This window comes from Danio rerio, chromosome 16, assembly GCF_052040795.2.
Source record: "Danio rerio strain M-AB ecotype USA chromosome 16, GRCz13ab, whole genome shotgun sequence".
Lineage (NCBI taxonomy): Eukaryota > Metazoa > Chordata > Actinopteri > Cypriniformes > Danionidae > Danio > Danio rerio.
Window position 1 is genome coordinate 26,623,009 of NC_141036.1, and position 26,975 is coordinate 26,649,983.

General features: G+C 33.5%; 1 protein-coding gene and 1 long non-coding RNA gene across 10 annotated transcripts in view; one reads left to right on the top strand and one right to left on the bottom strand.

The window, feature by feature from the left end:
- Positions 1-797: 797 nt before the first annotated feature.
- On the top strand, positions 798-14,804 carry LOC147840280 (uncharacterized). 2 transcript variants are annotated; one of them, XR_015511392.1, is made up of 4 exons: positions 798-863; positions 6,610-6,789; positions 7,871-7,952; positions 11,648-14,804. It is a non-coding gene; the product is annotated as an uncharacterized LOC147840280 (long non-coding RNA). The 2 variants fall into 2 exon arrangements; XR_015511391.1 differs by lacking the exon at positions 6,610-6,789.
- A 3,882-nt stretch (positions 14,805-18,686) lies between these two features.
- Positions 18,687-26,975, bottom strand: part of bcam (basal cell adhesion molecule (Lutheran blood group)) — a 115,396-nt gene continuing 107,107 nt past the window's right edge. For 2 of the 8 annotated variants that reach the window (XR_015510623.1, XR_015510620.1), the window contains 2 exons: positions 24,294-26,918; positions 20,323-24,138 (listed from right to left, as the gene is read on the bottom strand). Coding sequence is in view for 2 of the 8 variants with exons in the window: in NM_001365889.1 (NP_001352818.1) it covers positions 26,913-26,918 (6 nt within the window). In the remaining 6 variants the exon portion in view is untranslated. Of the gene's footprint in view, positions 26,919-26,975 lie in introns of all 8 variants that reach the window. The other 6 variants (XR_015510622.1, XR_015510621.1, NM_001365889.1 and 3 more) reach the window with 4 other exon arrangements.

Here is a 26,975-nt window from a genome sequence, read left to right on the forward strand (position 1 = left end):
TGCATAGCAGACTGTGTGCTCACCATTGTTTATCACTTTGTAAGCTGTCTGTGTACATTGCTCTTCATGCCACACTCCCTCCTCTATTGTTTCCAGAGGCTGCTAAGTGAGTGTTGATTCTCCATTCTAATGGTTTCATTGAAGGGCTTTTAATACTTACTGAGTGATATAGAGTCTTCATCAGCTGCCATATTGATCTTAAGTGTGTTGAGATAAAAGGACACCTGCGTTTCATAATAACAGCATTCATTCAACCTCAAGGTTTGCTAACATGATATTATGCTAGTGATAAGTTAATAACGCAGCAGTATGGCTGTTTGTTTCTGAGACGTCAAACAATGGCGAAGTTGATATTGCTTTCATACAACAGTTGTATAACTGTACAGTAATCGATTTTGAGGACTTACTTCTCAGACAAAACTGGTAACGTTTACATAAGCTGCGTCCCAAATGGCACACTATACACTATGCACTCATGCACTATGTACTTATGCACTTACACACTCAACAGGATAGTATATGTATGTAGTGTTGTCCCAAATGGCACACTAATGTTTTTTTACTAAGCGGAAATTCAACCCGTTTCCCTGATGACGTTTGACTGTTGCCAAATCAGTGAAATAAACGACTGAATTATCAAGTAATACCTGCCGTGAGTATTGCCGCATTTACCATGCGGAGGCGCTATAATCACTCTCGTAGGAGAATTTTGCTTTCACTATCCAAAATAAATAAAGTTATTCAACATGTGCGTCCGATCGCTCCGCCCCTTCCGCTACGTAAGCAAACCTGCGGTCGTTGAGTGCGTGAAGTGTCCATCATACCACACTTCATTTTAGCGGCTGAATGAGTGCATCATCCGGGTAATTAAAGTGCACTTATTATTTTGAGAGTTTTCAATGTGAACACACTACTTACACTATTTATACTACAAAATGGCGTAAAATAGTGCATAAGTATGCGATTTGGGACGCAGCTATAGTTTATAAGTTTCTTGTTCACTGTTAAAGAAAATATGTTGCCGAGTGATGCACAGGTTAAAATCCGATCTGGAACAGCATGGATGAGTGAAACAGAGTGGAAAACTTAAACCGTTATGCAAACAGTAGGCAAATCCAGTTTATCCACTCCGGCTTTTCTTATTTACACTTCGACGTTATTTACAAAAACAATCACACAGCTCTAAAAGAATCTCTGAAATATTCGTGTACAAATTGACCAAACACAGTGTTGTGTTTATATTTTATTGTGCTTTTTTTACTGTTGATGATTGAAATAAGCTAAAACAAAACATATTAAATATTAAATATAAACAAACATACAAACATAAATATATTAAACATATTAATAAAAAAATAAAAATCTTTTGTGGGAACAAACAGAAAAAAGGGTTTAAAATATTAAAATGAATAAAGCTAAAATATATTAATTAAAATGAATAAATTAAATAATGAATAAAATTAAATAAAGCTAAATGCGCATTTGTTTATAATTTTATTTATAATAGGGTAGATGCAGAGCTAATGTTTCTTTCTATACTGACATACTTCCTGTAACCAGTTAATGTGACTTTTTTTCATATTTTACAGTTCCTTTTATAGCATCGATGTTGTAATGTAATTAAAATACAATCAGTTAAATAGACCAGTGTTCATTTAGTTGCTCAAGCGTAAAATAAGATAAAAATAAGTTTACATGCATGCGCCCGTTAGGATTAGCAGGCCAGCACAGAAGCTCAATTGAATAGGCCTACATGGGGTAAAATAAATGTTCATATTTTAAAGACATGTAATTTAATGCAGTGCTTCACAATCTGAGACCCACTTTATATCGTGTATCACTCAGCCACTTGAGTTCTCTGATTTTTAAAGAGAACAGACCCTAAACGCGCCAATTTTGAAATGGCATAGCGTTCACGGGAAGCGTTGGTTACTGATAAATTAAAAGTTCTTCTGCATACTTCCGCATATACTCTATTAAAGTCCCCTAGAAATCAAAACTAAACATATGATTTTGTTACCTCATAATGCTATTTTTGCAGTGAACAATTTATTATTGCATGTCATTAAGAAATTCATCCATTTAAATTAATACATCCATTCAGCCAGCAATAAAAAAAAAAAAAAAAAAATTAAATTTGCCTATTTAAAATTCAGTTTCTCTAGGTAGGAACTGCATCACTAAAATAAAATAAAATAAAATAAAATAAAATAAAATAAAACAAACAAACAAACAAACAAACAAACAAACAAATAAATAAATAAATAAATAAATAAATAAATAAATAAATGTCTGGGAAACATCCACACACACACTCATAAACTACAGACAATTTAGCCTACCCAATTCACCTGTACCGCATGTCTTTGGACTGTGGGGGAAACCGGAGCACCTGGAGGAAACCCACGCGAAGGCAGGGAGAACATGCAAACTCCACACAGAAACGCCAACTGAGCTGAGGTTGGAATGAGCGACCCAGCAACCTTCTTGCTGTGAGGCGACAGCACTACCTACTGCGCCACTGCCTCGCCTATATATCGCAGCTTCTGTTTTTTTGGGAAGCTGTAGTATTCTGGTTTATTACTCTTTTAGCCTAATCAATTTATGAGGACAACAGAATTGAGTTTTATTTATGCAGGGAATTTCAACCCATTTTTTAAACATAGACAGAAATATATAATTATAAGTTTGGTCTCATTTTAAAGAAGACAGATGTCAGAATGTAGCTGAAGTGAAAAACATTCCAAAAGTTAAATAAAACAAAAGTTATGTACCTTGATGTTTATGAAAATAATATAATATTGCAATTAAAATAATATAATTATGCAATAATATTGCATAAATTGCTTTAACCTAAAAACAAAGCTAAATATTGGATTAAATTATATTCCAAATTTGAAGTTGGTATTCTAAAAATTAGCTTTCAGTAAAATTTTGTTTAGCTGCAGAATCAAACATGACCACCAGATAACATCCTGTTTCCATTCGTGACCATACAAGGCTGCCCCCATATTTTGAGCAATAAGAACCATATTTTTAACATTTGACAATGTTTAAAGTAGACATAAAATTCTACAGTAATATGGTAAGTTAGAAGTTAGCCTCTAAAAACATCTAAAACGTAATACTTTATGAGTCAAAATGCTGTAGCAAAGTGCCCCCAGCTAGGTCAGTTGCCATTTCTATGTGGAGTTTGCATGTTCTCCCTGTGTTTGCGTGGGTTTACTCTGGGTGCTTCGGTTACCCCTTCAAGTCCAAAAACATGTGATACAGGTGAATTGAGGAAGCTAAATTGTCCATAGTGTATGTGTGTGTGTGTGTGTGTGTGTGTGTGTGTGTGTGTGTGTGTGTGTGTGTGTGTGTGTGTGTGTGTGTGTGTGTGTGTGTGGATGTTTTCCAGAGATGGGTTGCAGCTGGAAGGGCATCAGCTGCATAAAACATATGCTGGATAAGTTGGCAGTTCATTCTGCTGTGGCGACCCCAGATAAATACTTTTAGGGAATTTAATGAAGGAATGTTGCTTGGAAATATCTATCAAAAATCTATCACCTGATTTGGAAACTAAAAAATGTAGGCTTAAATAGATTTTGATGTTTGCTTTATGTTTAGACTACAGTATTATGATTTAAAAATGTAACCTTAAATCAGAGATCTCCAAATTAGGGCCCGTGAGCCAAAGTTGGCACATGGTAACCTTTGATTTGGCCCACCATTCCATCAGAGAAGAGAGGGAGAATTTTAAGAAAGTTGGGATTAATACCTTTAATACACATTGCCATTTCTAATTTAACATAACCTTTCATTTGTTTGTTTTATTTTAAGCTACAAAAAAACTTGGATTAAATGTTTCAATTACATGTTGTAAATTATTATTATTTTTTTTTATGAACATCCAGTTTGCTCATCGGACACACCACAACTCAGAAATCCTCAGTGAGCAAAACAAGGGAAAGGCAGGTGCAGCTTATAGTGTATTCGGTATTAAACTCCATTGTGTTAAATATGGAATTATTTTGTGTTCATTATAATAGGATAATTATGAAGTGTAAAGAAATATATAAAATCCAATGCTCAATCTGATTAAAGTCATGTCATGTCATGTCATTTCTATTAATTTTAAAATAACTGAGGACATTATCCAGGGCAACTTTTTTATACAGTTTAATATATTTACCTTCAGCCCACTGCTCTCAATCAAATTTGGTATTTGGCCCTTCATCACAAAAAGTTTGGGCATCCCTGCTGTAAATGGTCCCATAGGTTGTAAGGTGACAATAAATGTGTTTTAGTCTCTCTCTCTCTTAAACTCTTCCTAACAAAACAAAACAGTAGTAGACATGTGTTTAAAAGTATTAGACCTTTCTAACAGTATAGTTTGTCATGATTAGATTAGGATTTGTTTTTAAAAAATGATGTAAACTTGTGATCTAAAGACAAAAAAAGTGATGTAAAGCAGGAAGGTGACCGTTTAGGGGTTAAGGACGCTTTACAATCTACATTCAACAAGAAAACAATAAGCTTATATAATTAATGGAAATGCTGTCATCACCTTACCCTCAGACTGTTCAAACCGAAATACGCTTCCCTTCTTTGCTAAAAACAATTAAAGAACCTCTTGTAAAAAATATTAGTAACAGAACAGTTCTAGATCCCCACTATCACAAAAATACACAAGCAATCTAATGCCTAATGGAAAATGGAGGAACACTTCTCAGCTGAGTAGAATTTTAATACTCAGTAATACTGCTTTTACATTCAATTGGCTGACTACCAGTGGAGGACCCAGAGAGATCAAACATTTTTACTTTAAATGTTGAAGAGGACCTTTAATAAAAAAAACAGCAGCCTCACATCTCAAATCGACCACTGTGATAGTAACTATCTCCTGATTTTTTTACGCATACCGAAAATAGCAGACAGTCAACAAAAATAAATTGTTTGTTGTACAATCTATTTCATTTTTCAATTTATTTAGGCCAATTTATACCAACGAGAGCAAGGAACAGTAAATAGATTTTTTTTGTGCATTCCATTTTAAAAGCTACATCTGATCAGACAAAATCACAGAGAACTGCGGAGAACAAGCTGCATCTTGCCTGTGTGTGTGTCAGACTTGGCTAAAAGGCATGACTAGTCAAAGAGACAGACGTGTACACACACATCCAGTGTGTTCAAAGTTTCCTATGCAAAACACATGTGTGTGTTTCTCTGGTATACTTACAAAAGAATCTTGAAGGGAACTCGTAGCCCGAGGACATACAAATCTGTTGCATGCTTTCTACAGCAACATAAAATACCCCAAATACTTTCTAGATTTAATATAACAAAACAAGTGTTCAGGAAAAATGCAGGAGTGATTAGAAATACTCTACCAGTTCTTTACACGCACTTGCGCACACATACAGCACATAAAAATGTAAAGAGAAACTGACAATACCTGTCAGCAGCAGTTTATAATGGCACTTACAAGAACCCAGAACTTAAAATCACTTTTCATGGCATTACAAACTGCACCCTGAGGCTGAACACAGTGTATGACAATGAACAGTTTTTATTTGTCACTTTTAGACTAAGACTTTTTAATGTAACAATATCTAAAAAAAAATTTTAAAACATCATCCCAATGTTGGCGAATTAAATGTAAATGGCTAATTGTGAATATACAAAGACATGGTGTAACAACATTCTTCAACCAGCCATACATCGAACTTCATTTCATCTAATACATGCTTATGTGGTCCCTTGAAACACATTTGAGACACATGCTAATTCCATATCTAAACAACAAGATTGACGTTAATACCTATGATTAGTTGACCTGAGACATTGTTTCTAGGCTCTAAAGTAAACCACTTAACCACAGGTTTCTCCACAGTCTTCTCAATCTTTGTTGTAAACCCATTGCGGCAAAAAGGAATGTTGACTAATTGCTATTTATATGTTGTTCCAGCCGATTCAAATGTTATCACTCAAATGAATGGGCATTATCAGTGGTTATTAGCTAAAAAGGGGCAGTAGGGGTCTTCTGTGCCTACTACACTCTCAGAAATAAAGGTATGGGAGCTGTCACTGGGGCAGTACCTTTTCAAAAGGTACATATTTTTATCTGAAAGGAACATAATAGTACCTTAAATGTACTTTTTAGGTACATTTGGGTACTAATATGCACCTTTTAGGTACCACTGTGGACTATTTGAGTACAAATATGTATCTTTTAAAAAGGTACTGCCCCAGTGAGAGCTCCTGTACCTTTATTTCTGAGAGTGTAGTAAGCTCATAAGGTTTTCATCATCCATCTACATGGTTAATTAGCTATAGGTCACATACGGCTTCGGGCGAAAGCTAACGATTATTATTTATTAGGTTTCCCATTGATTGTATTTTATTTATATTTAATTTTTTATTCATCTAAATTTTATTTTATTAACGACTACCCCTACCCCAACCGCCACAGTAATGTAAAAACAGATCTGGATCTGGAGTCTTCTCTATTAGGATAGCTGTATAAACATTTGGATGGATTATAACAGCCTTCTGCGCTGTATCTTGGATACAAACGGCCGAAAGGAGTTTCCTTCGAAGGGTGACATGATGCACTTTTATGGATAGGGTGAAGAGCACTGACACCCGTGAGGATGCGTTTCGGATGCCTCCTGGATGCCTACCTAGCGAGGTGTTCCAGGCATGTCCCACCAGGAGGAGGCCTTGGGGAAGACTCAGGACTAGCTGGAGGGACTATGTCTCTCGGCTGGCCTAGGAACCCCTTGGGATCCCCCCGGAGGAGCTTGGGTAATTGTCTGGGGAGAGGGAAGTCAGGGGTTTTCTCCTAGGATTGCTGCCCCAGCAACCCAGCAACCCAGCCCCGGAAAAGCAGCAAAAAATTAAAAATAAATAGCAATAAATAAATTAATGAATGTATTTATTGCAGTGAATTCTGATATAAACTATGCTGATAAATGGACTTACAAACAGCACAATAATGCTTTTTTTTTCAGCGTATCAAATGTAAGGTCTGGATATTTATTTGCCGCTTTAGTGAACATCAAAATGTGATGGTAATGCAGCTGTAACTGGGTTTGCTGTCATCACTTTCTTCATGCCTTCCCTCTATGAAGATATAAGACTGGTGCCAGTGAACTGTTTTGACAGAGGAGAATCTATTGAATGTCACAGAGTTCAAAATCAACATTCCTTCATTTATATTTTATGATTATGTTTGCTACTAATGCTTGTTAATGGTGAGCTTAATTACATTTAACAAAACAAAAGAAATGAAATTGAATTACTGCTTTAAGATGTCCCGAAAAGAATATATCTATATATAAAATAAAAAATATATAAAAGAATATAAATATCCTCGCTTACAAAATGGAAAGCAAAAACTGTTAACAGGCACTTAACAATTGTTTCTCAAAAGAGATTTCAATTGAGTTTTTACTCTTCAAACAGGAGGAAAAATTTCTGGTTTCCATGACGGAAATCTGGTCACCTTAATCTGGTTGCCATGACAACCTAACAAGTTTGTTGCTGATCTGTAATAGAAAAATTATCTTGAATGACCCATGGAGTGTGAACTTGCAGATTTACGAGATAAACTGAAATTGGGATCGGCCAGATAGACTGATTCAGTTTTTTTTTTTTTTTAACCTCGATTTGACCCCTCAAATATGTGTTTCTATAAACATAATTAATCAGTAAAGAGAAAACAGAAGCTAACCTGGCACTACCAGGGTCTGCAAAGTAAACAAGGGGATCACGAAAATCACTAAAAGCCTTTATTCACACTCCCGTTGTCGAAAAAATATGTGCTCAAAAGTATCTTCAATGAAAGAGATATCCTAAAGCAAATCTCCTTTTACTTGTCTTTCAGGAAGAAATACATACAGCTTGAGAGGCAGACAGGGCATCACGAGGACTCGAGTAGAGCTGATAAACAGACAAGGCTCAGCTATGTGAGTAATGTCAAGGTCTTCCTGCTATCTTTCCTTTAATGCATGAGAGATTCCCTCCCAAATACTGACAACCATAAAACAGCCATACTTGTCCTGCTGGTGTAGCTGTCTCTGCAATCTCTCCTCATCAGTCACAGAATCTAATTTAAACAGAATAAACTCATCACAAAAGCAGCTAATTAAAAACAATGTCTCACTTGAAGTAGCAAAGCGAGATAATTTTGCTAATCTGCAAGGCTGGTTTGATAACATTCTGCTCTGAACCCAAGCACAGTAGGGGTTGTGATGGAGGGACGAGGATAATGACAAACTGAGGAGGTCTTGTTCACTGCGTCATTAAAAAGCAAATTGACTGTACATGCAATAAAATATGTGTGAACATGCACAGATGTGCAATTAGTAGTTATATTTGAGGAATCCCTATGAAACTGGCTATGAAACAACCATAGATACAGTGCATTTGGTAAGTATTCATAGCGCTTCACTTTTTCCACATTTTTTTTTATGTTACAGCCTTATTCCAAAATGGATTCAATTTATTTATTGCCTTAAAATTCTACACATAATAGCCTATAATGACAATGTGAAAAAAAGTTTTTTTTTTTAATTGTTGCAAATTTATGAAAAAAAAAAAAAATGAAAAATCACATGTACATAAGTATTCACAGCCTTTGCCTTGAAGCTCTAAATTGATCTAAGGAACATTCTGTTTCCACTGATCATTCTTGAGATGTTTCAGCAGCTTAATTGAAGTTCTGTGATAAATTCAGTTGACTGGACATGATTTGAAAAGGCATACACCTGTCTATAAAAGGTCCCAGAATGACAGTGCATGTCAAAGCACAAACCAAGCTTGAAGACAAAGGAATTGTCTGTAGACCTCTGAGACAGGATTGTCTTTAGGCACAAGGCTAGGGAAGGTTACAGAAAAAAATATGCTGCTCTGAAAGTTCTAATGAGCACAGTGGCAATTAATTAATTTAATCTGGAATAAGGGTGTAACATAAAATGTGAAAAAAGTGAAGCGCTATGAATACTTTTTGGATGCGCTGTTTATGTATATATGTGTATATATCTTTGTCTCTGGATGGCCAGTCCTTCACTACACACTTCACTCATACCGTTATTTGCATCTTTAAGTTTGTTGCCTAAAATGATTGAATGTTAACCAGAGCATGACCTCGTAAAAACTGCTGTTGTTTATGCAAATTTGTTTCTGTCATACCGAGCATCAAGTCAAGGCAGCTCACACACCTGCCCTCAGGTGACAGAAATTGCTACACATTTTATCATATGAAATGCTTTGCTGCTGCTTATCCATCTACTATTAAAGCAAAAGCAGAAAAAAGAGAAAGTAGTTGTATTTCACAATTTAGATCTTTTTTAGGCAATATGTTTTAATTATGACCATTTCAGAAAAAAATTGAGAATTGCCAGTTTATTTACAGTAATTATATTGGTATATAGTAATATTATATTGGTATGACAGAATCAAATTTGCATAAACAATAATTTTTACAAAGTCATGCTCTGGTTAATATTCAGTTGTTTTAGGCAACAAACTTAAAGATGCAAATATCAAGGTATGATTAAATTATTGATAAGTTTTCCCCAAACTAAAGGCTGTAATTCACAAGGTTACATTAAGTCATTTTTACCCTTTTATATATATATATATATATATATATATATATATATATATATATATATATATATATATATATATATATATATATATATATATCCATTTTTTCTTTAATTTTCTTGTCGGCTTAGTCCCTTTATTACTCCGGGGTCGCCATAGCAGAATGAACCGCCAACTTATCCAGTACGTTTTTACGTAGCAGATGCCCTTCCAGCTGCAAAACACATATATATATATATAGTCAGAATTATTAGTCAGAAGTCAGAATTATTAGCCCCTTTTGAATTTCTTTTTCCTTTTTAAATATTTTCCAAATGATGTTTAACAGAGCAATAAAATTTTCACAATATGTTTGAAAATATTTTTTCTTCTAGAGAAAGTCTTAATAAATAATAAAGAATTTTATAATTCTTTATTATTTATTATATAATAAATTAAACAAAGAATTATATAATAAATTTAATAAAGAATAAAATGTTTAAAAAGTAAAAAAAAAATTTAAGCACCATTTTAAGGACAAAATTATTAGCCCCTTTAAGCTACAATATTTCCAATAGTCTACAGAATAAACCGTCGTTAAATAAGTTGCCTAATAACCCTTATTTACTGTCATCAAGGATAAAAGATTAAAGAAATCAGTTATTAAAATGAGTTATTAAAACTATTATGATTAGAAATATGTTGAAAAAACTGCTCTCCATTAAACAGAAATTAGGGAAAAAATAAACAAGGGGGCGAATAATTCAGGTGGGCTAATAATTCTGACTTAAACTATATAGAATTATTAGCCCACCTGAATTATTCGCCCCCTTGTTTTTATATATATATGTGTGTGTGTGTGTGTGTGTGTGTGTGTGTGTGTGTGTGTGTGTGTGTGTGTTTAAGGTTTAGAACAGTAAAAAAATTAAATTTTTTAAAGATTTTTAAGGCACTTCTGCTCATCAGACCAAAGTACAGCAAAATTATTAAATATTTTTGCTATTTTAAATAAAATGTTATATTTGAATATACTTTTAAGTTTTATTTCTCATTCCTATTATTTATTATGATTATTTATTATGATTATGATTATTGTTATTATTATTATTATATTTTTGTAATTTCAAAGCTGAATTTATAATATCAGTACTCTAGTCAAAAGATCTTTCGCATATTATTCCAACAAGCTTATTTGCTGTTCAGGAAGTATAAATTATTATTAATATTGTTGTTATTATTACATTTAGGAATTTCTTTCAGAATTTTTTTAATTGATGACTGGTGTTTATCTGAAAAGAAAAGAAAAGAAAAGAAAAGAAATGAAAAGAAAAGAAACATGCAAAATAATAGCTGTATGTAGCTGCTGATGTATTAATAGAAGAATGCAAAAACTGGCACAAGAATAAACGACAGAAAAAAAAATGAGGAAAGCATCTTTCTCCTAATTACTCATTCACATAATAAGAAATACAGAGTGGATCCATATTGGCAGAAAATGGAGAGCCACTTGCTTTGATGAACTAGAATCATCACTAAATCAATGCAATGGATCCAGACATCATTGCCTCAATTCACTAAATGAAATCCATAACAACATGCTTGAAAGCGCCTAATACAGCTGACTCACTCTTTTCCTCTGTCTAAATATTCACGCCATCCCCCAAGCATCCTTCCTAATTTTCTCCACAAGAATATCTACTGATCTAACAATGTTTTCAAAAGCTTATTGAAAAATGTCATTTCCCTTCTTATTAAACGTATTTTCTTATATCCAAACAGTTACGATTTCAATTTCCATCTTCCATCCTTATTTTCATCTCAGTATCAAACTCTATTAGCATGCATTTGCTCCTGTGCTGATGTTCTGACAGGTGGATGAGCTCCTCTTAGGAATTGAACTGTCAGAATCGATGATTTAAGATGGATCCGCAAATGCTTCTTATGTATACATCTGTCTCATTCCTCTAATTAAAGTGGAAAGAGCACACAAATAATATTAATCACACCTGAGGGTGTATCTGTCTAGTACAGACTTTAAAAAAACGATTCCCTTGTATGCAAATCAACACAGGAGGAATTTCAGTGCGTCGACAGAAACCTGGCAGGTTGAGGCAAGAATGGCCTGCTGTAGAAGAAGGTTTTATGGTATATTGGCTGTGTCAGCTGTCTCGAGGTTAAGGTAGGCAGCTCACTGTACTTTAACCCTTAAAGGGGACCAATTATACCCCTTACATGTTCAGTTTCTGCTCAACATACCCGACAAATACATTTTTATAGCTCTTTAAATCTGCCCCTTTTAGTCTTTGATTCAAATTCAGATGCAAATGCCATTTTGGTGATGCTTTAAATTTAAATGAGATGCTCTTAGCGCTCTTTTGAAAATACAGTGTTGAAAACACCTATGCTTTGGTGGTATATTTAAATCAGGACTAACGTCATCTCTGTAAAAAACTGAAAATGTCATGTGTGAAAATTTGCTCAACGCAGGACTTTCCCGCTTTAATAACATGTACAAAAAGAGTCAATCAGTTTTTCTGTTTTTTTTTTTTTTTTTGTGGTGTACTTATAAAAACTTTTTTTGACCATCGACTTCTTAAACCCAAGTGCTATTTTGGGATTTCCGCCTGGATTTTGCCTACCCAAATTTAAAAGGTGTAAATGCAAAAATTTGGTATTATATTAAAGAAACTCATTTGAATTTTCATAAAACACCATTGAAAGTGTTTAAAGTAATTGTATATGTTTTCTGTGTTAAAATAAACACTTAAAAAAAGAGGCACATTTTAAATTTTTTTTATAAACTCAAATTTGAAAGTGTACCTTTTAGGTTTTGTGTGGTCTAGGGTGCTGTAATTAATTTTGGTGATTCCTGTCTGTAATCATATGAAAAAAGAAAATGTCTCTACCATAATCTATGTAAAAGTTATTGTATTCCAACTGATGTGATGTGCTTTACAAGCCACAGCAATCATTGTTTTCATATATTCTTTTGCTTAATCAAACATAATTCACTGTGTTTGGACCACGTCAGACATATTAAAGGATTACTTATGCACATCACCTCAAATACAGTTTTGAAAAGCACAGCATAAGGTAAGAGATGACAGCGTTCTGAGCTATATGGGGCTGCTTATTGATTATAAATGTATTGTTTTCACTTCTGCTCCATGGAAACACGGTGATTCATTCGACAACTGTTTGACAAGTGAATAGAATTCAGTAAAAATAACGCTAGAACCATATGAGCACCGGCAAGAGCTTTAATTTGAGCTATAACTTGTACATGTCTCATATATGATCCATATAAAACATATAAAAATGAACCAATGTTCAATACCTAGCTCAGGTATCCAAAATATTGTGTATTTAAGTGTAAATAACTTTTGTACAGTAGAATAAAACTGAAGTGATGCATATGTGCATAAAATATAGCTTCTACACTTACAAATTAAACCACTTAAGGGGGTCTGGTGCAATATATCCCTTTAAATCTTAAAGGGTAAGTCGATGATGTCACGCAGAGTTTGTGAGGTTAAAGGCTGCCTATAATCAAACATTGTTGACACACAACTTTGTTAAAATCCCTTATAGAAGTGCTTTTTGTATAATAGGTCCCCTTTAAAGTCTGTGTAAACAGGAAGATGCAGAGACTTTTATTCTAGTATTTTATGTTAATGTACGCCCTACTGAAACACCATTCCTTGAAATTTTTTGTCTCTATGATACACAGCAATCTCTTATACACAACATACCTGTTAAAGATTGTGTGAAGTACCTGGGGATTTTCCTTACTAAAGACATATTATCTCGTCAAAATCTGAATTTTTCACCTAAAATTTCAAAAACTAGAATTATCTTTAATTCATGGCTTCAACATGACTTATCCATTTATGGCAGGGTACTTATATCCAAAGCTGAAGGGCTGTCTCGTTGTGTTTATCCTGCGATGTCTCTTTTTATCAGTGACAAAATTGCTGATAATGTAAATAAAGTGTTATTGAACTTCATATGGAAGAATAAAACCCATAAAATTAGAAAATCAGTCTTATCTAATAGGCGCTCAGAGGGTGGATTAGAGGTTTTAAATTTCAAAGATTTAATTAGCTCATTTAAAATAAATTGGCTACAAAGATGTCTCCGTAGTAATAATTCAATTTGGTATTATTGTAAACAAGCTTTACTTGCTTGGAAATTGTGTTACGTGCACAATTTTTCCCCACACAAAGAAATTCTTTGGAACAACTCTAATGTCTTAACTCGTGGGAAATCTCTTTTTATTAATAAGTGGTTTGAAAGAGGAATAGTTTTTGTTTTGGACTTATTTAAAAATGATGGCAATATTTTGGAATATGAAGAATTTATGACATTGTATAACTTCTCTTTGCCAGCTAAATCCTTCAACTGTGTTATAAAGAGTTTGTCACAAAGTTATGTGCATTTATTTAAAACTTTTCTTTACTTTAATGAGAGGGAAACAATTAGGCCTAAACTTTTTTTGGATGGAGTGTCTTTTTTTGATAAAAAATGTGGAAACAGACATGTCAGACGTTTGTTACATTACTCTGTATATACCACCCCAAGATGTAAATTTTTTTGGACCAACTTCTCTGACTGCATTCAATGGAAGAGAGCATGGTTATTACCTGAAAAAATCAGCATATCCAACAAAATAAGAGAGATACATTTTAAGATCTTGCATAATGTTTATCCTACAAATTCCCAAATTGCTAATTATTTTGATATATCTAATTTGTGTACTTTCTGCAATACACATGAAGAGACTTTATTTCACTTATTCTATAGTTGCACTCACATTAAAAATCTTTGGAATGACATTACTTTTTATTTATCATCCATTTTTAAACATGACTTAAATTTGTCTATAAAAGATATATTTCTGTATTTCTCGGATAATGATCATGCTCTCGATCTTATTGTAAATTTTTTTGTGTTACACTGTAAATTTTTTATACACAAAAATAAGTTTCTAAAAACAATACCTGTTTTTAATACTTTCCTTGTTGAAATTTCATATAATATTGAATCTCTTAAGCTTAGTAATAATAAGAAGAATAATAAGTTTCTTAAAGCTTATGACAATCTTCTTTATTAATGTTTGAGGCTGTGTATTTTTTTCTCTCTGTCTTTCTTATTTTTTGTTATTGTATTTTTTCTTCAATGCAGTGATGTTATTATTCTTGTATTCAATTAAAAAAAAAAAAAAAAAACACCATTCCCTCACTTCATTCCCTCAAAGCAAACTTGCGCTTTATCAGTGGCTGAAAAACACTTGAGGTGCATATAGCCCATTTTATCTAGTGACACAGACCATACGCTCTGTGACCATGCTAATAATCTCATACAGCCTAGATTTCTAGATTGAAAAGAAACAGAGAAACACCAAATATGCTTTGATATGTTGTGTATTTTATTAGACTTAAAGTCTGTGTGAACAGGAAGTTGCAGAGACTTATATCGTATCTTGATGTACGCCCAACTGAAATGTCATTCTCTTGTATTATTCCCCATAGCAAACTTACAGTTAAGAGGAGCAAATTTACAGTTAAGAATTCTGTGGCTGAAGTTGTCAAACTGACATCAACAGCGAAAGACCACCACTCCAAACGCAGAAGCAAATGGTCAGACTTTGAACGGAGATAACCAAAACAAACCTTTTTTGTCAGTGAATTAATTTGCACAGATTAATTGTTCAACTATAGAAGAATCAGAATTAATTTTGTGCCTTTTTTATTTCACATGGACTTTAAATAAATGTTTCGTCAAGCATTATTGCATACACGAGTCTTTAGTGACCCAGTCCTACAGTATGTCATCCAATTCTCTTGATGGCGGTTAAAAACAGACATTATTTTATCATGTTATAAAAGTCAAAATTTAAACAAAAAATAAAAGTGGGAGTATGAGTCCACAAACAATTTTGTTTAACCTGTTAGCCAGCACTTACTTTTGGGCATTTACATCTACATAACTTTAAAAAGTAACAGTTCTAGACCCCAGGTGAGCTACAAACAATTAGGTATTATTGGAAAGAAGACACTTTGAGCTTTACTATGGTCCATCTGGGAAGATTCATGCTCAAAAATATAAAAGATAAACATTATAAATTATTATTGTTTTTTCATATACAAACACAGGAAAACATTAATGTAATGACCTAGAAAAAATATGGCCTGAAGGCTGAAGGTGTTCCATGAGTTTTTATTTCAAATTCAATGAAGATAGCATGCACAATGAGGTTTCTGCTAAATGTTTTCTGAGGCTATATCGGTGTCCTTCTCTCCCTCACCGAAACACTTTCTCAGAAAGGACCTTCCCAAACAAACAGTGGCTGAATAGTTTGGTCTACATTCACAGTTTATGTATCTTGTAAAGAAGACACTTTGGGCTTTGTTATCCATCAGCTAGAGTTTATAATGCTCAAAATGAAAACAAGTTATAGATGCTTAAGTTATGTAAAATAAAAGCACTGCATTAAACATTTAATTATCTTATAAACAAACTTATATCTAATCGACATCCAAACATAGACGTGTCAGATAAAACAAAGCTAAATTTGGTATGGAAATCCAATAGGTGTCTAACAATAGTCAAAAATAGACTACACTACACTACAGTATTTATTACAGTATATTCAATAAGTATGCACTAAGTAAATACTATTATATATATATATATATATATATATATATATATATATATATATATATATATATATATATTCAACACATTCAAGCATTAACTATAAATTACTGTAGAATTTAGCCTTAGATGAACAATGAATGATGTCCTAATGTGCTAAAGACCTGAGGTATGTGTTTATGGCTTATGGTTTTCTTGAGTAGGAAGTGACCAGAGTTCACAATTCATGAAGGTACTTGTAATGCACACCTGTACTTTTCACTGAGAATGCACTACTCATACTCCAACATGGCATACTGTATAATCTTGGCAAAGTACGCAAAAAGGGTCAATTATTATTCTACAGCCCACTTCCGTTCTGACAGCTCAGTCAACAGGAATGTGAATTTACAGTCGTTCACTGAATTTTCTTTTGAAATCGAGTCGCTTCATTGTAATCCACATGATAATACATTTTACGAGAGTACAGATTTTGCAAAAGACTACTGGTTGGTTGCCTGTTGAGCAACAGAGAGATGCTTGGCCGGGCTGTTTTTTTTTTTTTTTTTTTTTTTTGAGTAGCACAATGTTTTGACTATACAGGATAGGGGAAAAGGGAAATAAACTATTATTTGAAATGCAAACTTTTAAAGGCACGACATGTCAATTTTTTAAAATAAAATAGTCCACAAATCTCTTGGACAGTGGTGTGTACTTTGTTGAATTAATATACTTACATTATCCCAAATGTTTAGAAGTATGATTCAGAGAAATAAACAATAGGGTATATGTACACAAACTTTTATTTTTCAGTAAGCCAACTCAAGTGCTTGAGGTGAACTGTCATGCCATTACAAAATCACCATGTTTAAGATCTGACTTCTGTAAAGATCAGCGACTTTTACTGCCAGACAGAGATCTTATATAAAGTAAGTACAAGAGCAGACAAGAAGCACTGAATTAAATTCTATTTTCTGTGTCATGTGTTTAAAATATGGGAATTTATTTTACTACAGTATTTTCAATAGAGTTTCTGTGCTTGCCTGCTGCTCCCCGCGCTTGCATTCAATTGTTTTTTTTAATCTCATTTTACACTTGAACAACTAAATTAATTAATAAGTCTATTTAACTGATTATATTTGAATTACATTACAACATTGATGATGTGAAATTAAACCTTAAAAATAGTCACATAAACCTTTCATTGGATATTTATCAATGGCTGAACAACACTTTTTGTGCATACAGTATACTCCATTTCATCTAGTGACACAGACCGTATGCTGTGTGGCCATGCTAATAATCTCATACAGCCTAGATTTCCAGATTGAAAAGAAACAGAGAGACACAAAATATGCTTTTGAAATGTTGTGCATTTTATTAGACTGCACAGAGAAGCATTATAACAAGTCCTAAAATGAATTTAGTCTGATAAAACATTGCTGCTTCTCCACGTGATCACAACCAGAAAAACTGGAAGCTATAAACTATGGCATAATAAAAGCTACATTGCTTTTTGCTGCATCTTGCTCATCTCACATCAGCAGTTATTTCAGTCTCATTTCATTTCAGTGTCTTTCAGCCACACTCTGTCATGATGATGTCATGATTTCTGAAGATGTAACGAAGAACGAAGAAGACAAATCCCTTGATTCCACAGTCAGTTACAATGTAATCAAACTATGCATTTGTTTGCTGTGTGCCCCTAGCAGCAAAAATGACCAATTATGCACCTTTCTTTGCAAATAGTCGAAATCATCTCATGATTTTTCTCAAAATTAAGTTTCTTCTGATTTAGACTGATTTAGAGTTTGTGCTGTCATTTTTCTTCCCTCAACTGTGACATGTTTCTCTATATTGTCTTAATTCTGACTCTTCTCAAAACTGCAAGATAAAAACACACAATTCTTATGAAAAAGTCTGACATATAAACTTACATTAGGCAATATTGATTACAGACACATGAATTATAATACTGATTATATGAAAAACCTTTAGCAACATAGTAAACAGATCAGCCGATCAGACAGTAAATATTTTGGGCCCACTAAATATTTGCTTAGGCTTTGCTGCTTACCAACTAAGCAAATAAACATTTTCCGAGTACATTTACAATGCTCAGCATAACTGAGTACACCCCATTTTGAAAAAGAATATTTTTCTCCATTTCTCAGTGAATATAGACAATGTATTTTGGTGCATATAACAAAACAGATTTATCAAACAGATATATTTATTAAAATTTTAATTTAGTCACCAAACATCTTTAGAAATTGAAATATAATACGATTAAATTCAAGCAAAATATTGCGAAAATAAATTACAACCTACAAAATTTCAAACAAATGTTTTATTTATTTATTTATTTTTTTGCTTCTCGAGTTTTCATCTTTATTTAAATTTGTATTTAATATTTTTCTATATCATATAAATTTGCGTGTACTCTTTTTTTTTTTTTTTTTTGGACTGTTATCATAAGCTATTTAGTTAGATAAGCTCAAGATATAAAAATATGAATATAAAAGATAGATTTGTGAAGGGTGTACTTATAGTTAAAGTCATAAATATTATCCCCCCTCAAGTATTAGCCCCCCTGTTTAATATTTTTTTCTCCAATTTCTGTTAAATGAAGAGAATATTTTTTTTCAACACATTTCTAAACATTATAGTTCTAATAACTCATCTCTAATAACTGATTTATTTTATATTTGCCATGATGACATTACATAATATTTTCCTAGATATTTTTTAAGACACTAGTATTCAGCTTAAATTGACATTTAAAGTCTGAACGAGGTTAATTAGGTTAACTAGGCAGGTTAGGATAATTAAGTTATTGTATAATGATGGTTTGTTTCACATAACCAGCAATCTGTTCCTGGAAGATCGTTTGCATACTACACTCAGTCAGTCATTCAGGAACTACATATTCCAGCATGCTATTGCCCACACCAGATACCATTCACCCTTATTCACACACAACTGAATACCATCATCATGAATTGTCTGGACTATTTATACACATTTCACACACCAGTCAAGGCTTTGTTCGAGTCTTTGTTTGTCGATACCTGTATGGTTTCAGAGAGTGTCGTCTACATATTCTGTTCATAGTTTTGTTTTGTTTTGATGATTGTTTGGTTACTTTTTGAACTTTGATCACTGCTTTGTTTTTGCATTTTTGATGCCCCTTATGATACCCGAATTCTTGTTTTTTGACCTTGTTTTTGCCTGCACGAATAATCTTTTTCATTAAAAATTGCATTTGGAACCAACCTCTTGTCTTCGCTCCTTTGCTCTGTTAAACAGCATTTGGAAAATATATATAAAAAATAAATAAATAAACTCAAATGGAGGCTAATAATTCTGACTTCAACTGTATATACATGTATGCTGAGCACTGTATGTGTGAGAACCAACCCCCACAAATTGTGTTAAAAAAGATGACGTGCATGTGCTGTCTGTCTACAAACCACTTTTCACACGAAAGTCTCTGTACGGTTTTGATTTAAGAGTAATCTAATCTCTGTGGCAGACATTTCAGAAATTTTAGACTTTCCTATAGTTTTGTTCTACAAAATGAATCACATTGAACCCACAGACTGAAAAAGAAATTCTGGGTTGCATTATATATATTGGTGAGGTGATCTGCAGCATTGTTGATTAACAGCACTTTAGTTTTGTTGTATTGTGTCTATTCTCACATCACAAAATATGATGGTTCATTCTCACAAAGATGAAATAACCAAACCCCACGACTATCAGATTACATAATGCAATAATTGTAAATGACGGAAGCTTGTGTCTCTTATCCAAGGTAATACTGTCTTTACATGTAGAAGTCCCCTATAGGAAAATCGCATCATCATTTAATGATTAACAAGATCATGCATGATACACTTACCCTGACGTTTCCAAAAGATTACAGCCTGTTAAATTTGAACTGTCATTAGAAGTAGAGAACAAACACTGAAACCCCAAAGGGAAACTCGAATGTTAAAGTGAGCAACCGTGTTGATTCTAATTGATTTAGCCATTTAAAGTATGAATATACCTATAGGGTTACAGAAAGTGTACAATTTAAACACAAACATGACACAGTTTGGATTTGTTGTTGTTGTTGTTTTTTTGGCAGTATAAACTCTACACAGTTCCAGTCAGAAAAAGACAAGCTACAAAGTTCACAAGTGCGTACCACAAAATATACAGTATACCTAAAGGGCATAAACAGTTGCAGACATCCATAAAGTATGATATCTTATTCAAAACAGCGCATTTCTTTCTTGCAAAACCAGTGAAATTGTCAGAATCATCATTCAGTAGTTAAGACACAAAATTTTTCTTAAGGAAAACCTTTTTGTTTCACAATTTTCTAAAAAAAATGGCATTCAGTTATCTTGGTATGTAAATATTCCATGTAACTCTAAAATTACACATTGACATATGACTACATTTTGCAAAATGAAATCAGCAAATATGAAAAAATGCATTAGGAAAAACATCTGAGTCTGAGACAGAGGCCTTCACACAACTGGCCATCACACATGTTTCCAGTGTCTGAGATGTTTTAGCTCATGTTCCATGTGTCTAGTGGACAATTAATACCTAGTGATTCATTAAAACACTCTCAACTACACAAAAAGACTCAGTAGGTAAATAATAATAATAAATTTATATCCAAGCACAGCTTTCTTTTATTCTCTACACACCTCATTTCTTCTCAGTCCCCTTCATTCTCTCACCCAATGGTATTTAAAGGGATAATTCACCCAAAAGATTAAGGCATTCACCTGACGTTTTGTTTGAATGGCATATAACATTATTTCTATTTAAGATAGCATTAAAAATCCTGACCACCATTTATCTTCAAAGTAACAATTCACAAAGTTCTAGTTTCTTAGTTCTTGTTTGCCAGAAGAAAATGTTATCTCTTTAATAGGTCAACTGGAGTTCCAATATAGATATTTAAACAAAGACAAAGAAACAAAAAGCAGCACACATTAGCTGTGTCATTTCAGAGGTTGCAATCTCTAAAGGATGCAGACTTCAAAGGCGAGTCCTTCGAAGTCCACACAAGCCCAACTGAGCATTTTGAAAAAAGACAATCTAGCCTACAAAGGACAGATCTCATCACCTAGCAACGGTAAGAGCTGCCATTGATAAGCGATAATAATTTATAATGACTTATTTTCAAAGTGATTTTAAAACTTATTTTAAGTGATCGGAAAGCACAGCAAGGTTTACAGAAGCTGGATTTTCTTTGATCCATACATGTACACATAAACTGTCTATAAATTAACTATTTAGTAAGGCATTTCATACTCTTTTTGTTTTTGTTTTTTAATGTGTTTAGATAACCAAGTAAAATAAAACCTAAATCATACATTTATTCCAGAGTTTTCTTTTTAAAATGTTGTGTCGTTTTTAGTGTGCAATGAATTTTGGGATGTTTTTTAGATGAAGATTGTGTCCTTCATTACTTGGGAAATGAAAGACACATTTAAAGGCAACATTTGAAAGAGCCTTCAATTTTTATTATTTTTTTAAATGAGACTGCCTTTGTAGCACCATGATGATCACGCAGCGCTCTTCGAATGCACCCTTCAAAAGGTGCAGCCTCTAAAATGAGACAGCTATAGTTTTTTGGTGGAATTTCTTCACTTAAAAAAGTGAATAAACCTGTCTTAAAAGCTACAAGTTAAACTTACCTAAACAAGTGAGTGAACTCTTTGTAACTTCGAAGTGTTATCGTACGTTCACACCGAAAGCGGTGAGAGCGTCAAAGTAGCCAGAAGTCATTCATTTTCAATGACAGCCAGCAGCGATAAGCGGCGAGGAGCAGTTGAAATCAAGTCAACTTTATGGTAATGAGCTATGACGCGGTTCGGAGTTCAGAGAACACAGACCTGTGAACTTTGGTTCCGACCACAGTTGTTCCCAAGGGTTAAAGATTTGCGGTTGCCTGATTTCCAATTATTTACAATGTTTTCTTACACGAACATGCATTAAATAATTTACTGGCGAGAAAACTGATTTGCATTAATGTTATATATATATATATATATTTATCTTTAAAAAAGTGAGAATCTCATGCAACGTGACAGTACAAAACAGTATAGCTGCTTCAGGAAATTTCAGACATATGGACACATGTTGGACAAATAGAGCAAAGTCACACCACACGCAACTTGATCTTCCATTGTTATATGAATTTGATAAGAAGTGTGCAACATTTTCATGCTAAAAACATGTTTTATGCAGGAATGTAACTGATATGCAACAACCGCTCCTTTAAATACGAGATCAATGTAGCGAGTTTTGACGCTCTCGCCGCCAGAGCTGAAGGCAGACAGCGTTGTCACCAGGGCGACCAGAGCGACCTTGGACGGTCTCGCCGCTTTCGGTGTGAACATACGGTAAGGTTGACTTAATTGAATTGTAAAATTAGGCACATAGTTAAGTCCCCATGAACCAGAAGCTACGGCTGTAATTTGTTTCGTATTTTGACACAGTCCCTAGAAAAATGGAAAATTAAATGACAAAACAGTGGGTGTGGCTTATTTTTTTCTACTATAGGCTGAATGGATGTAGTAAAGTAGGCGTTTCATTCAGAAGGGTTTGTGGAGAGTAGTTACAACCTAACAGACAACTCCTTCACACCATTTATGATTGTTATCAAAACTGACAGTAGTTAAATGTTAGCCACACCCAACTGATAAGATGTCCGTAATCTGACAATTTAACTGAAATCAAACAGGAAGTGCATTTTCAGATTACAATTAAAGATCAGAAGGGCAAACCTTTTTTTTCTTAATGGCATGCACAGATTAATTTGTTCACCACAAAACTAGCAACGTGAGCTAACAAAATTATATGGTTAGTTTTGATTTCTTGGGGACTTAAATTTTAAGGCAAATGGTTTACACACTTTTTAAATTAATCGATTTAAAAAAACATGTTTACTCTTTTTTAAAAAGTAAAGTCAACTAAACACTTTTTTACAGTGTAGGCTTTGCATTTTGCATTTTTTTTGTTTGTTTTTTTGCATGATTTGTCAAAATGATGCCCTAATATAATCTCATATCATTGAGTATGACAAACATTCACATTAGATTTCAGTTAAAAATGACAATTTACTTTTTATTCATTAAATGCTATCATATAGCTCCTGAATACTTGGAATTTACTTCTCATTTACACAGAACATCCAGTGATACCATAGCATACTTTTTAAAGTTTAATGGTGGTTGCTGTTATCATTTGGATGAGTACGACAGGACATTTATTTTACAATTATCTCATTTTGGCCCAAAAAGGAAGAAGGACATATGCCATTTGAGAAACACTTGACTAAATGATTATTTAATTTAATTTTTTTGAGTGAACTAACCCTTTTACCTTCTGTCTAGAGAGTCTGGAATCATTGTTTTGTTGTTAAAGAGAATCACAGTCTGTGATAGTATTCTGAAACTGTGGAAATGTCTGTAAATTTGTCCCTGGGTGTGCACTGACACGCAGAAAACCCAACTGAAAGAACAGCAGATTTGGGAATCTGTTATTTGAAGCAAATAACAAGGTCCACGGCTTTGTTTAAGAACAGGGCCTGGGAAAAAATGACAGGGTTTCCAACAATACAGTGATTCCAGAATGTTCCAGCTGTGCCACCTGAACAACAGTGTGCTTTTACTGACTTAGAAACAAGATACATATATATGCGAAAAAAACAGAACATCATATACAAGCTTGAAGAAATGAATTTACACCATATGTTTTTCTTAAATCATATTTTTTGGTTTAAAGAAAACAATAAGCAAATGATAATGGTGACGAATAACAATATTGATAAATAACAAAAAGCAGATTACTAACAGTGAAAACTAATTCTGGCCCAATCCCTTAAATCAGGAGCGTCTAAACTCGGTCCTGGAGAGCAGGTGTCCTGCATAGTTTAGCTCCAACTTCCTTCAACACACCAGTCTGGAAGCTTCTAGCATATGTAAAACGAGCTTGATTAGCTAATTCAGGTGTGTTTAATTGGGGTTGGAATTTAAATATGCAGGACACCCGCTCTCCGGGACCGAGGTTGGACACTTCTGCCTTAAATTGTAACAAATGTTCATGTTTATCTTCTTCTCTAAGAATTTAAAAGGACAGTTCACAGTATCATTGTCACTCCAAGCCATAAAATGATTGACTCTAAAACAAAATATGGCAATACTTTTTCAAGCCTTTTTATGTGCTCCACTGAAGACAAAGTCAACTTGTTTGATTTGCATAAATGGTGACAAATCAGTTTTGATTGAACTGTCCATTTTAAAGGGATAGTTCACCCCCCAAAAATGAGAATTCTGTCATTTACTCGACTTTACTTGACTTGTTCCAAACCAGATTGAGGTTTTTTTTGTTGTTGTTTTCCCAGCAGGCACACAACATCATAAGACATTAATATTAGGTTATATTTAGGTTGTGACGTCAGATGACCAAAATTCAGTGTCTAACCAGCGTCTAAGGACAACTTTATTTTGATGTCCAATAAAAACGTCACATTATGTTAATATTTAGTTGATTTCAGGTTGTGTTGGAAAGTGACCAAAATCCAACGTCAGATAAATGTCATAGTGGTAACGTCTACACAACGTCAAGGTGTAACATGATTAGATGTGGATATTTGGTAGATTTTAGGTCTGACTTTGGACACTGATGTCGGCCTGATGTTGGGGTACTGATGTCAACCCAATTTTATTTCCAAACAAAATCCAATGTCCCGATGTAATATGACGTCCTCTGCCTGCAGTTTTTCTTCTGTTGAACACTATACTTGAATATATACTAAAGAAAGTGCTCATTGACTTGAAAAACAAATACTATGGACGTCAGTGGTTACAGATTTTCAACATTGTTTAAAATATCTTCATTTAGCTTAAACAAAATACAAAATAGAAAAACTGTTTGACAGAATTTTCATTTTTGGGTGAACTTTGCCTTTATGCATAATGTCTAAGAGGTTTCACACAAACATCTAAGCACAGATTGAACAGATCTAATTTTTAAGAAAAGTCTAAATGTGTTCAATTAGATTTGTTTTCTAAATATAAATAATGACAACCTACTTGATATGAATAACTTTTGTTAAAAAAAGGCAGAAAGATATATAGGGACAGCATGTGCATTATAATTTGTGCTCATTACATAGATATTTCCCCATTTCATTTTAGCACTTGAATAATTGAAAAGAGAGGTGGAGTTGACAATATATAACCCAATCATACGTAATACTGTCAGGAGCCATTTTAAAGAAGTTAGGCCTGACCTGTCCCATTGCTAACCCATGCTTCATAATTACACAGTAAGCCTGAGGTCTGTGAACGTGTTTGGGCTGTCAAACAGAGTTCAGTGCAGTTCAAAGGAAATTAGATGATCCAGTTAGTTCAATTCCACTACTCTCAGACCTGAGCTACAAGGTTTCTAAGTGATTCTCAGGCATTTTGTTTGTTTGTTTGTTTGTTTGTTAGTGGCACCACTGGCTTTTGGTTTTAGCTCGAAATATAAAAGTGTGGGATTTTGTGGTGTGGTGTTTAGGCCAGGATCTAACATATCCGAAGGAAAAACATCCACTGCAAAAAAAAAAAAAAAAAAAGAAAGATTTCTTGTGTACTTTTTTGTCTTGTTTTTTTCCCAAATGTAGAAAAATACTTATAACAAGAAGCATTTAACAAATACACAAGTTAAAAATGTCTTGTTTTTACAAATAATATGTCAAAATTAATTAAGTTTTTTTTTCTTAAAACAAGCAAAATAATGCACCAATGGGATAAGCGAAATATTATTGTTTGAGCTTTGAAGTAAATTTATTTTACTTGCTATTTTACTGCATTTATTATTTTAGATTATTTTAAGGAAATGACTTAATTCTGACACATTATTTCTGAAAACAAAACAATATTTCTTGTCTAGAAAATAATTTTTAGAATTTTGGTCTAGAAACAAGATAAAAAGAAAATATTTTTTTTGCAGTGTGAATTTTTGACTGTACAAAAGCTGGTCTGAATGATAAAGCGTGATCATTTTACCAGCACAGAAGGGACGGTGTGTGTATGGTACATCCACAAATGGTCATGCAGTTTATGAGCAAAGAGTACAATAGTCTGTTGGGCTTATTTCTTTGCATAATGACATGAATTCAGTTTACAATCAAACGTGCACCGTGAGTGCAGTGTGGATGCACAAAAGAGTCTGTTCTTTACTATTGAACAACATGTACTACCAGACATAACCAGGGTGCAGTGCAGTATGAGGGAACGCAACATCCAGTGTCCACAGTCTCTTTTTTGATGTGTTATGGGTAAAACTGCTTTAAGTTTCGCTCAAGATGAGCTTCATACAGTTGTTCAGACTGGACAAAGACTGGTTTGATTACACAGTTAGGACACAGTAGATACCCTTATCAAAATAATGCCAGATTTACATGTATTGCCCCTCCCCCCTCTAAACTAAAACCCACCCACAGTTAAAAAATCACAGCCCCTCCTACAAAAAAAAAAAAAGAAAAACTGTACAGCTAAACTGAATTTATCTTCTCTTGCCTCCATCTTCTCTCTCGTCCTCCATCAGAACACTCTTAATTCCAACATGTCCTCCTCCACATCTCTGGAGATTTTGTTTTTGTTTGTCTCTCTCCTTTGTTTCTCTTCTTTGTTTTAACACTGTGAAAGAGGAAAGCTTACTAGTTAATACATGCTTAAAATCAGATATACAGATGA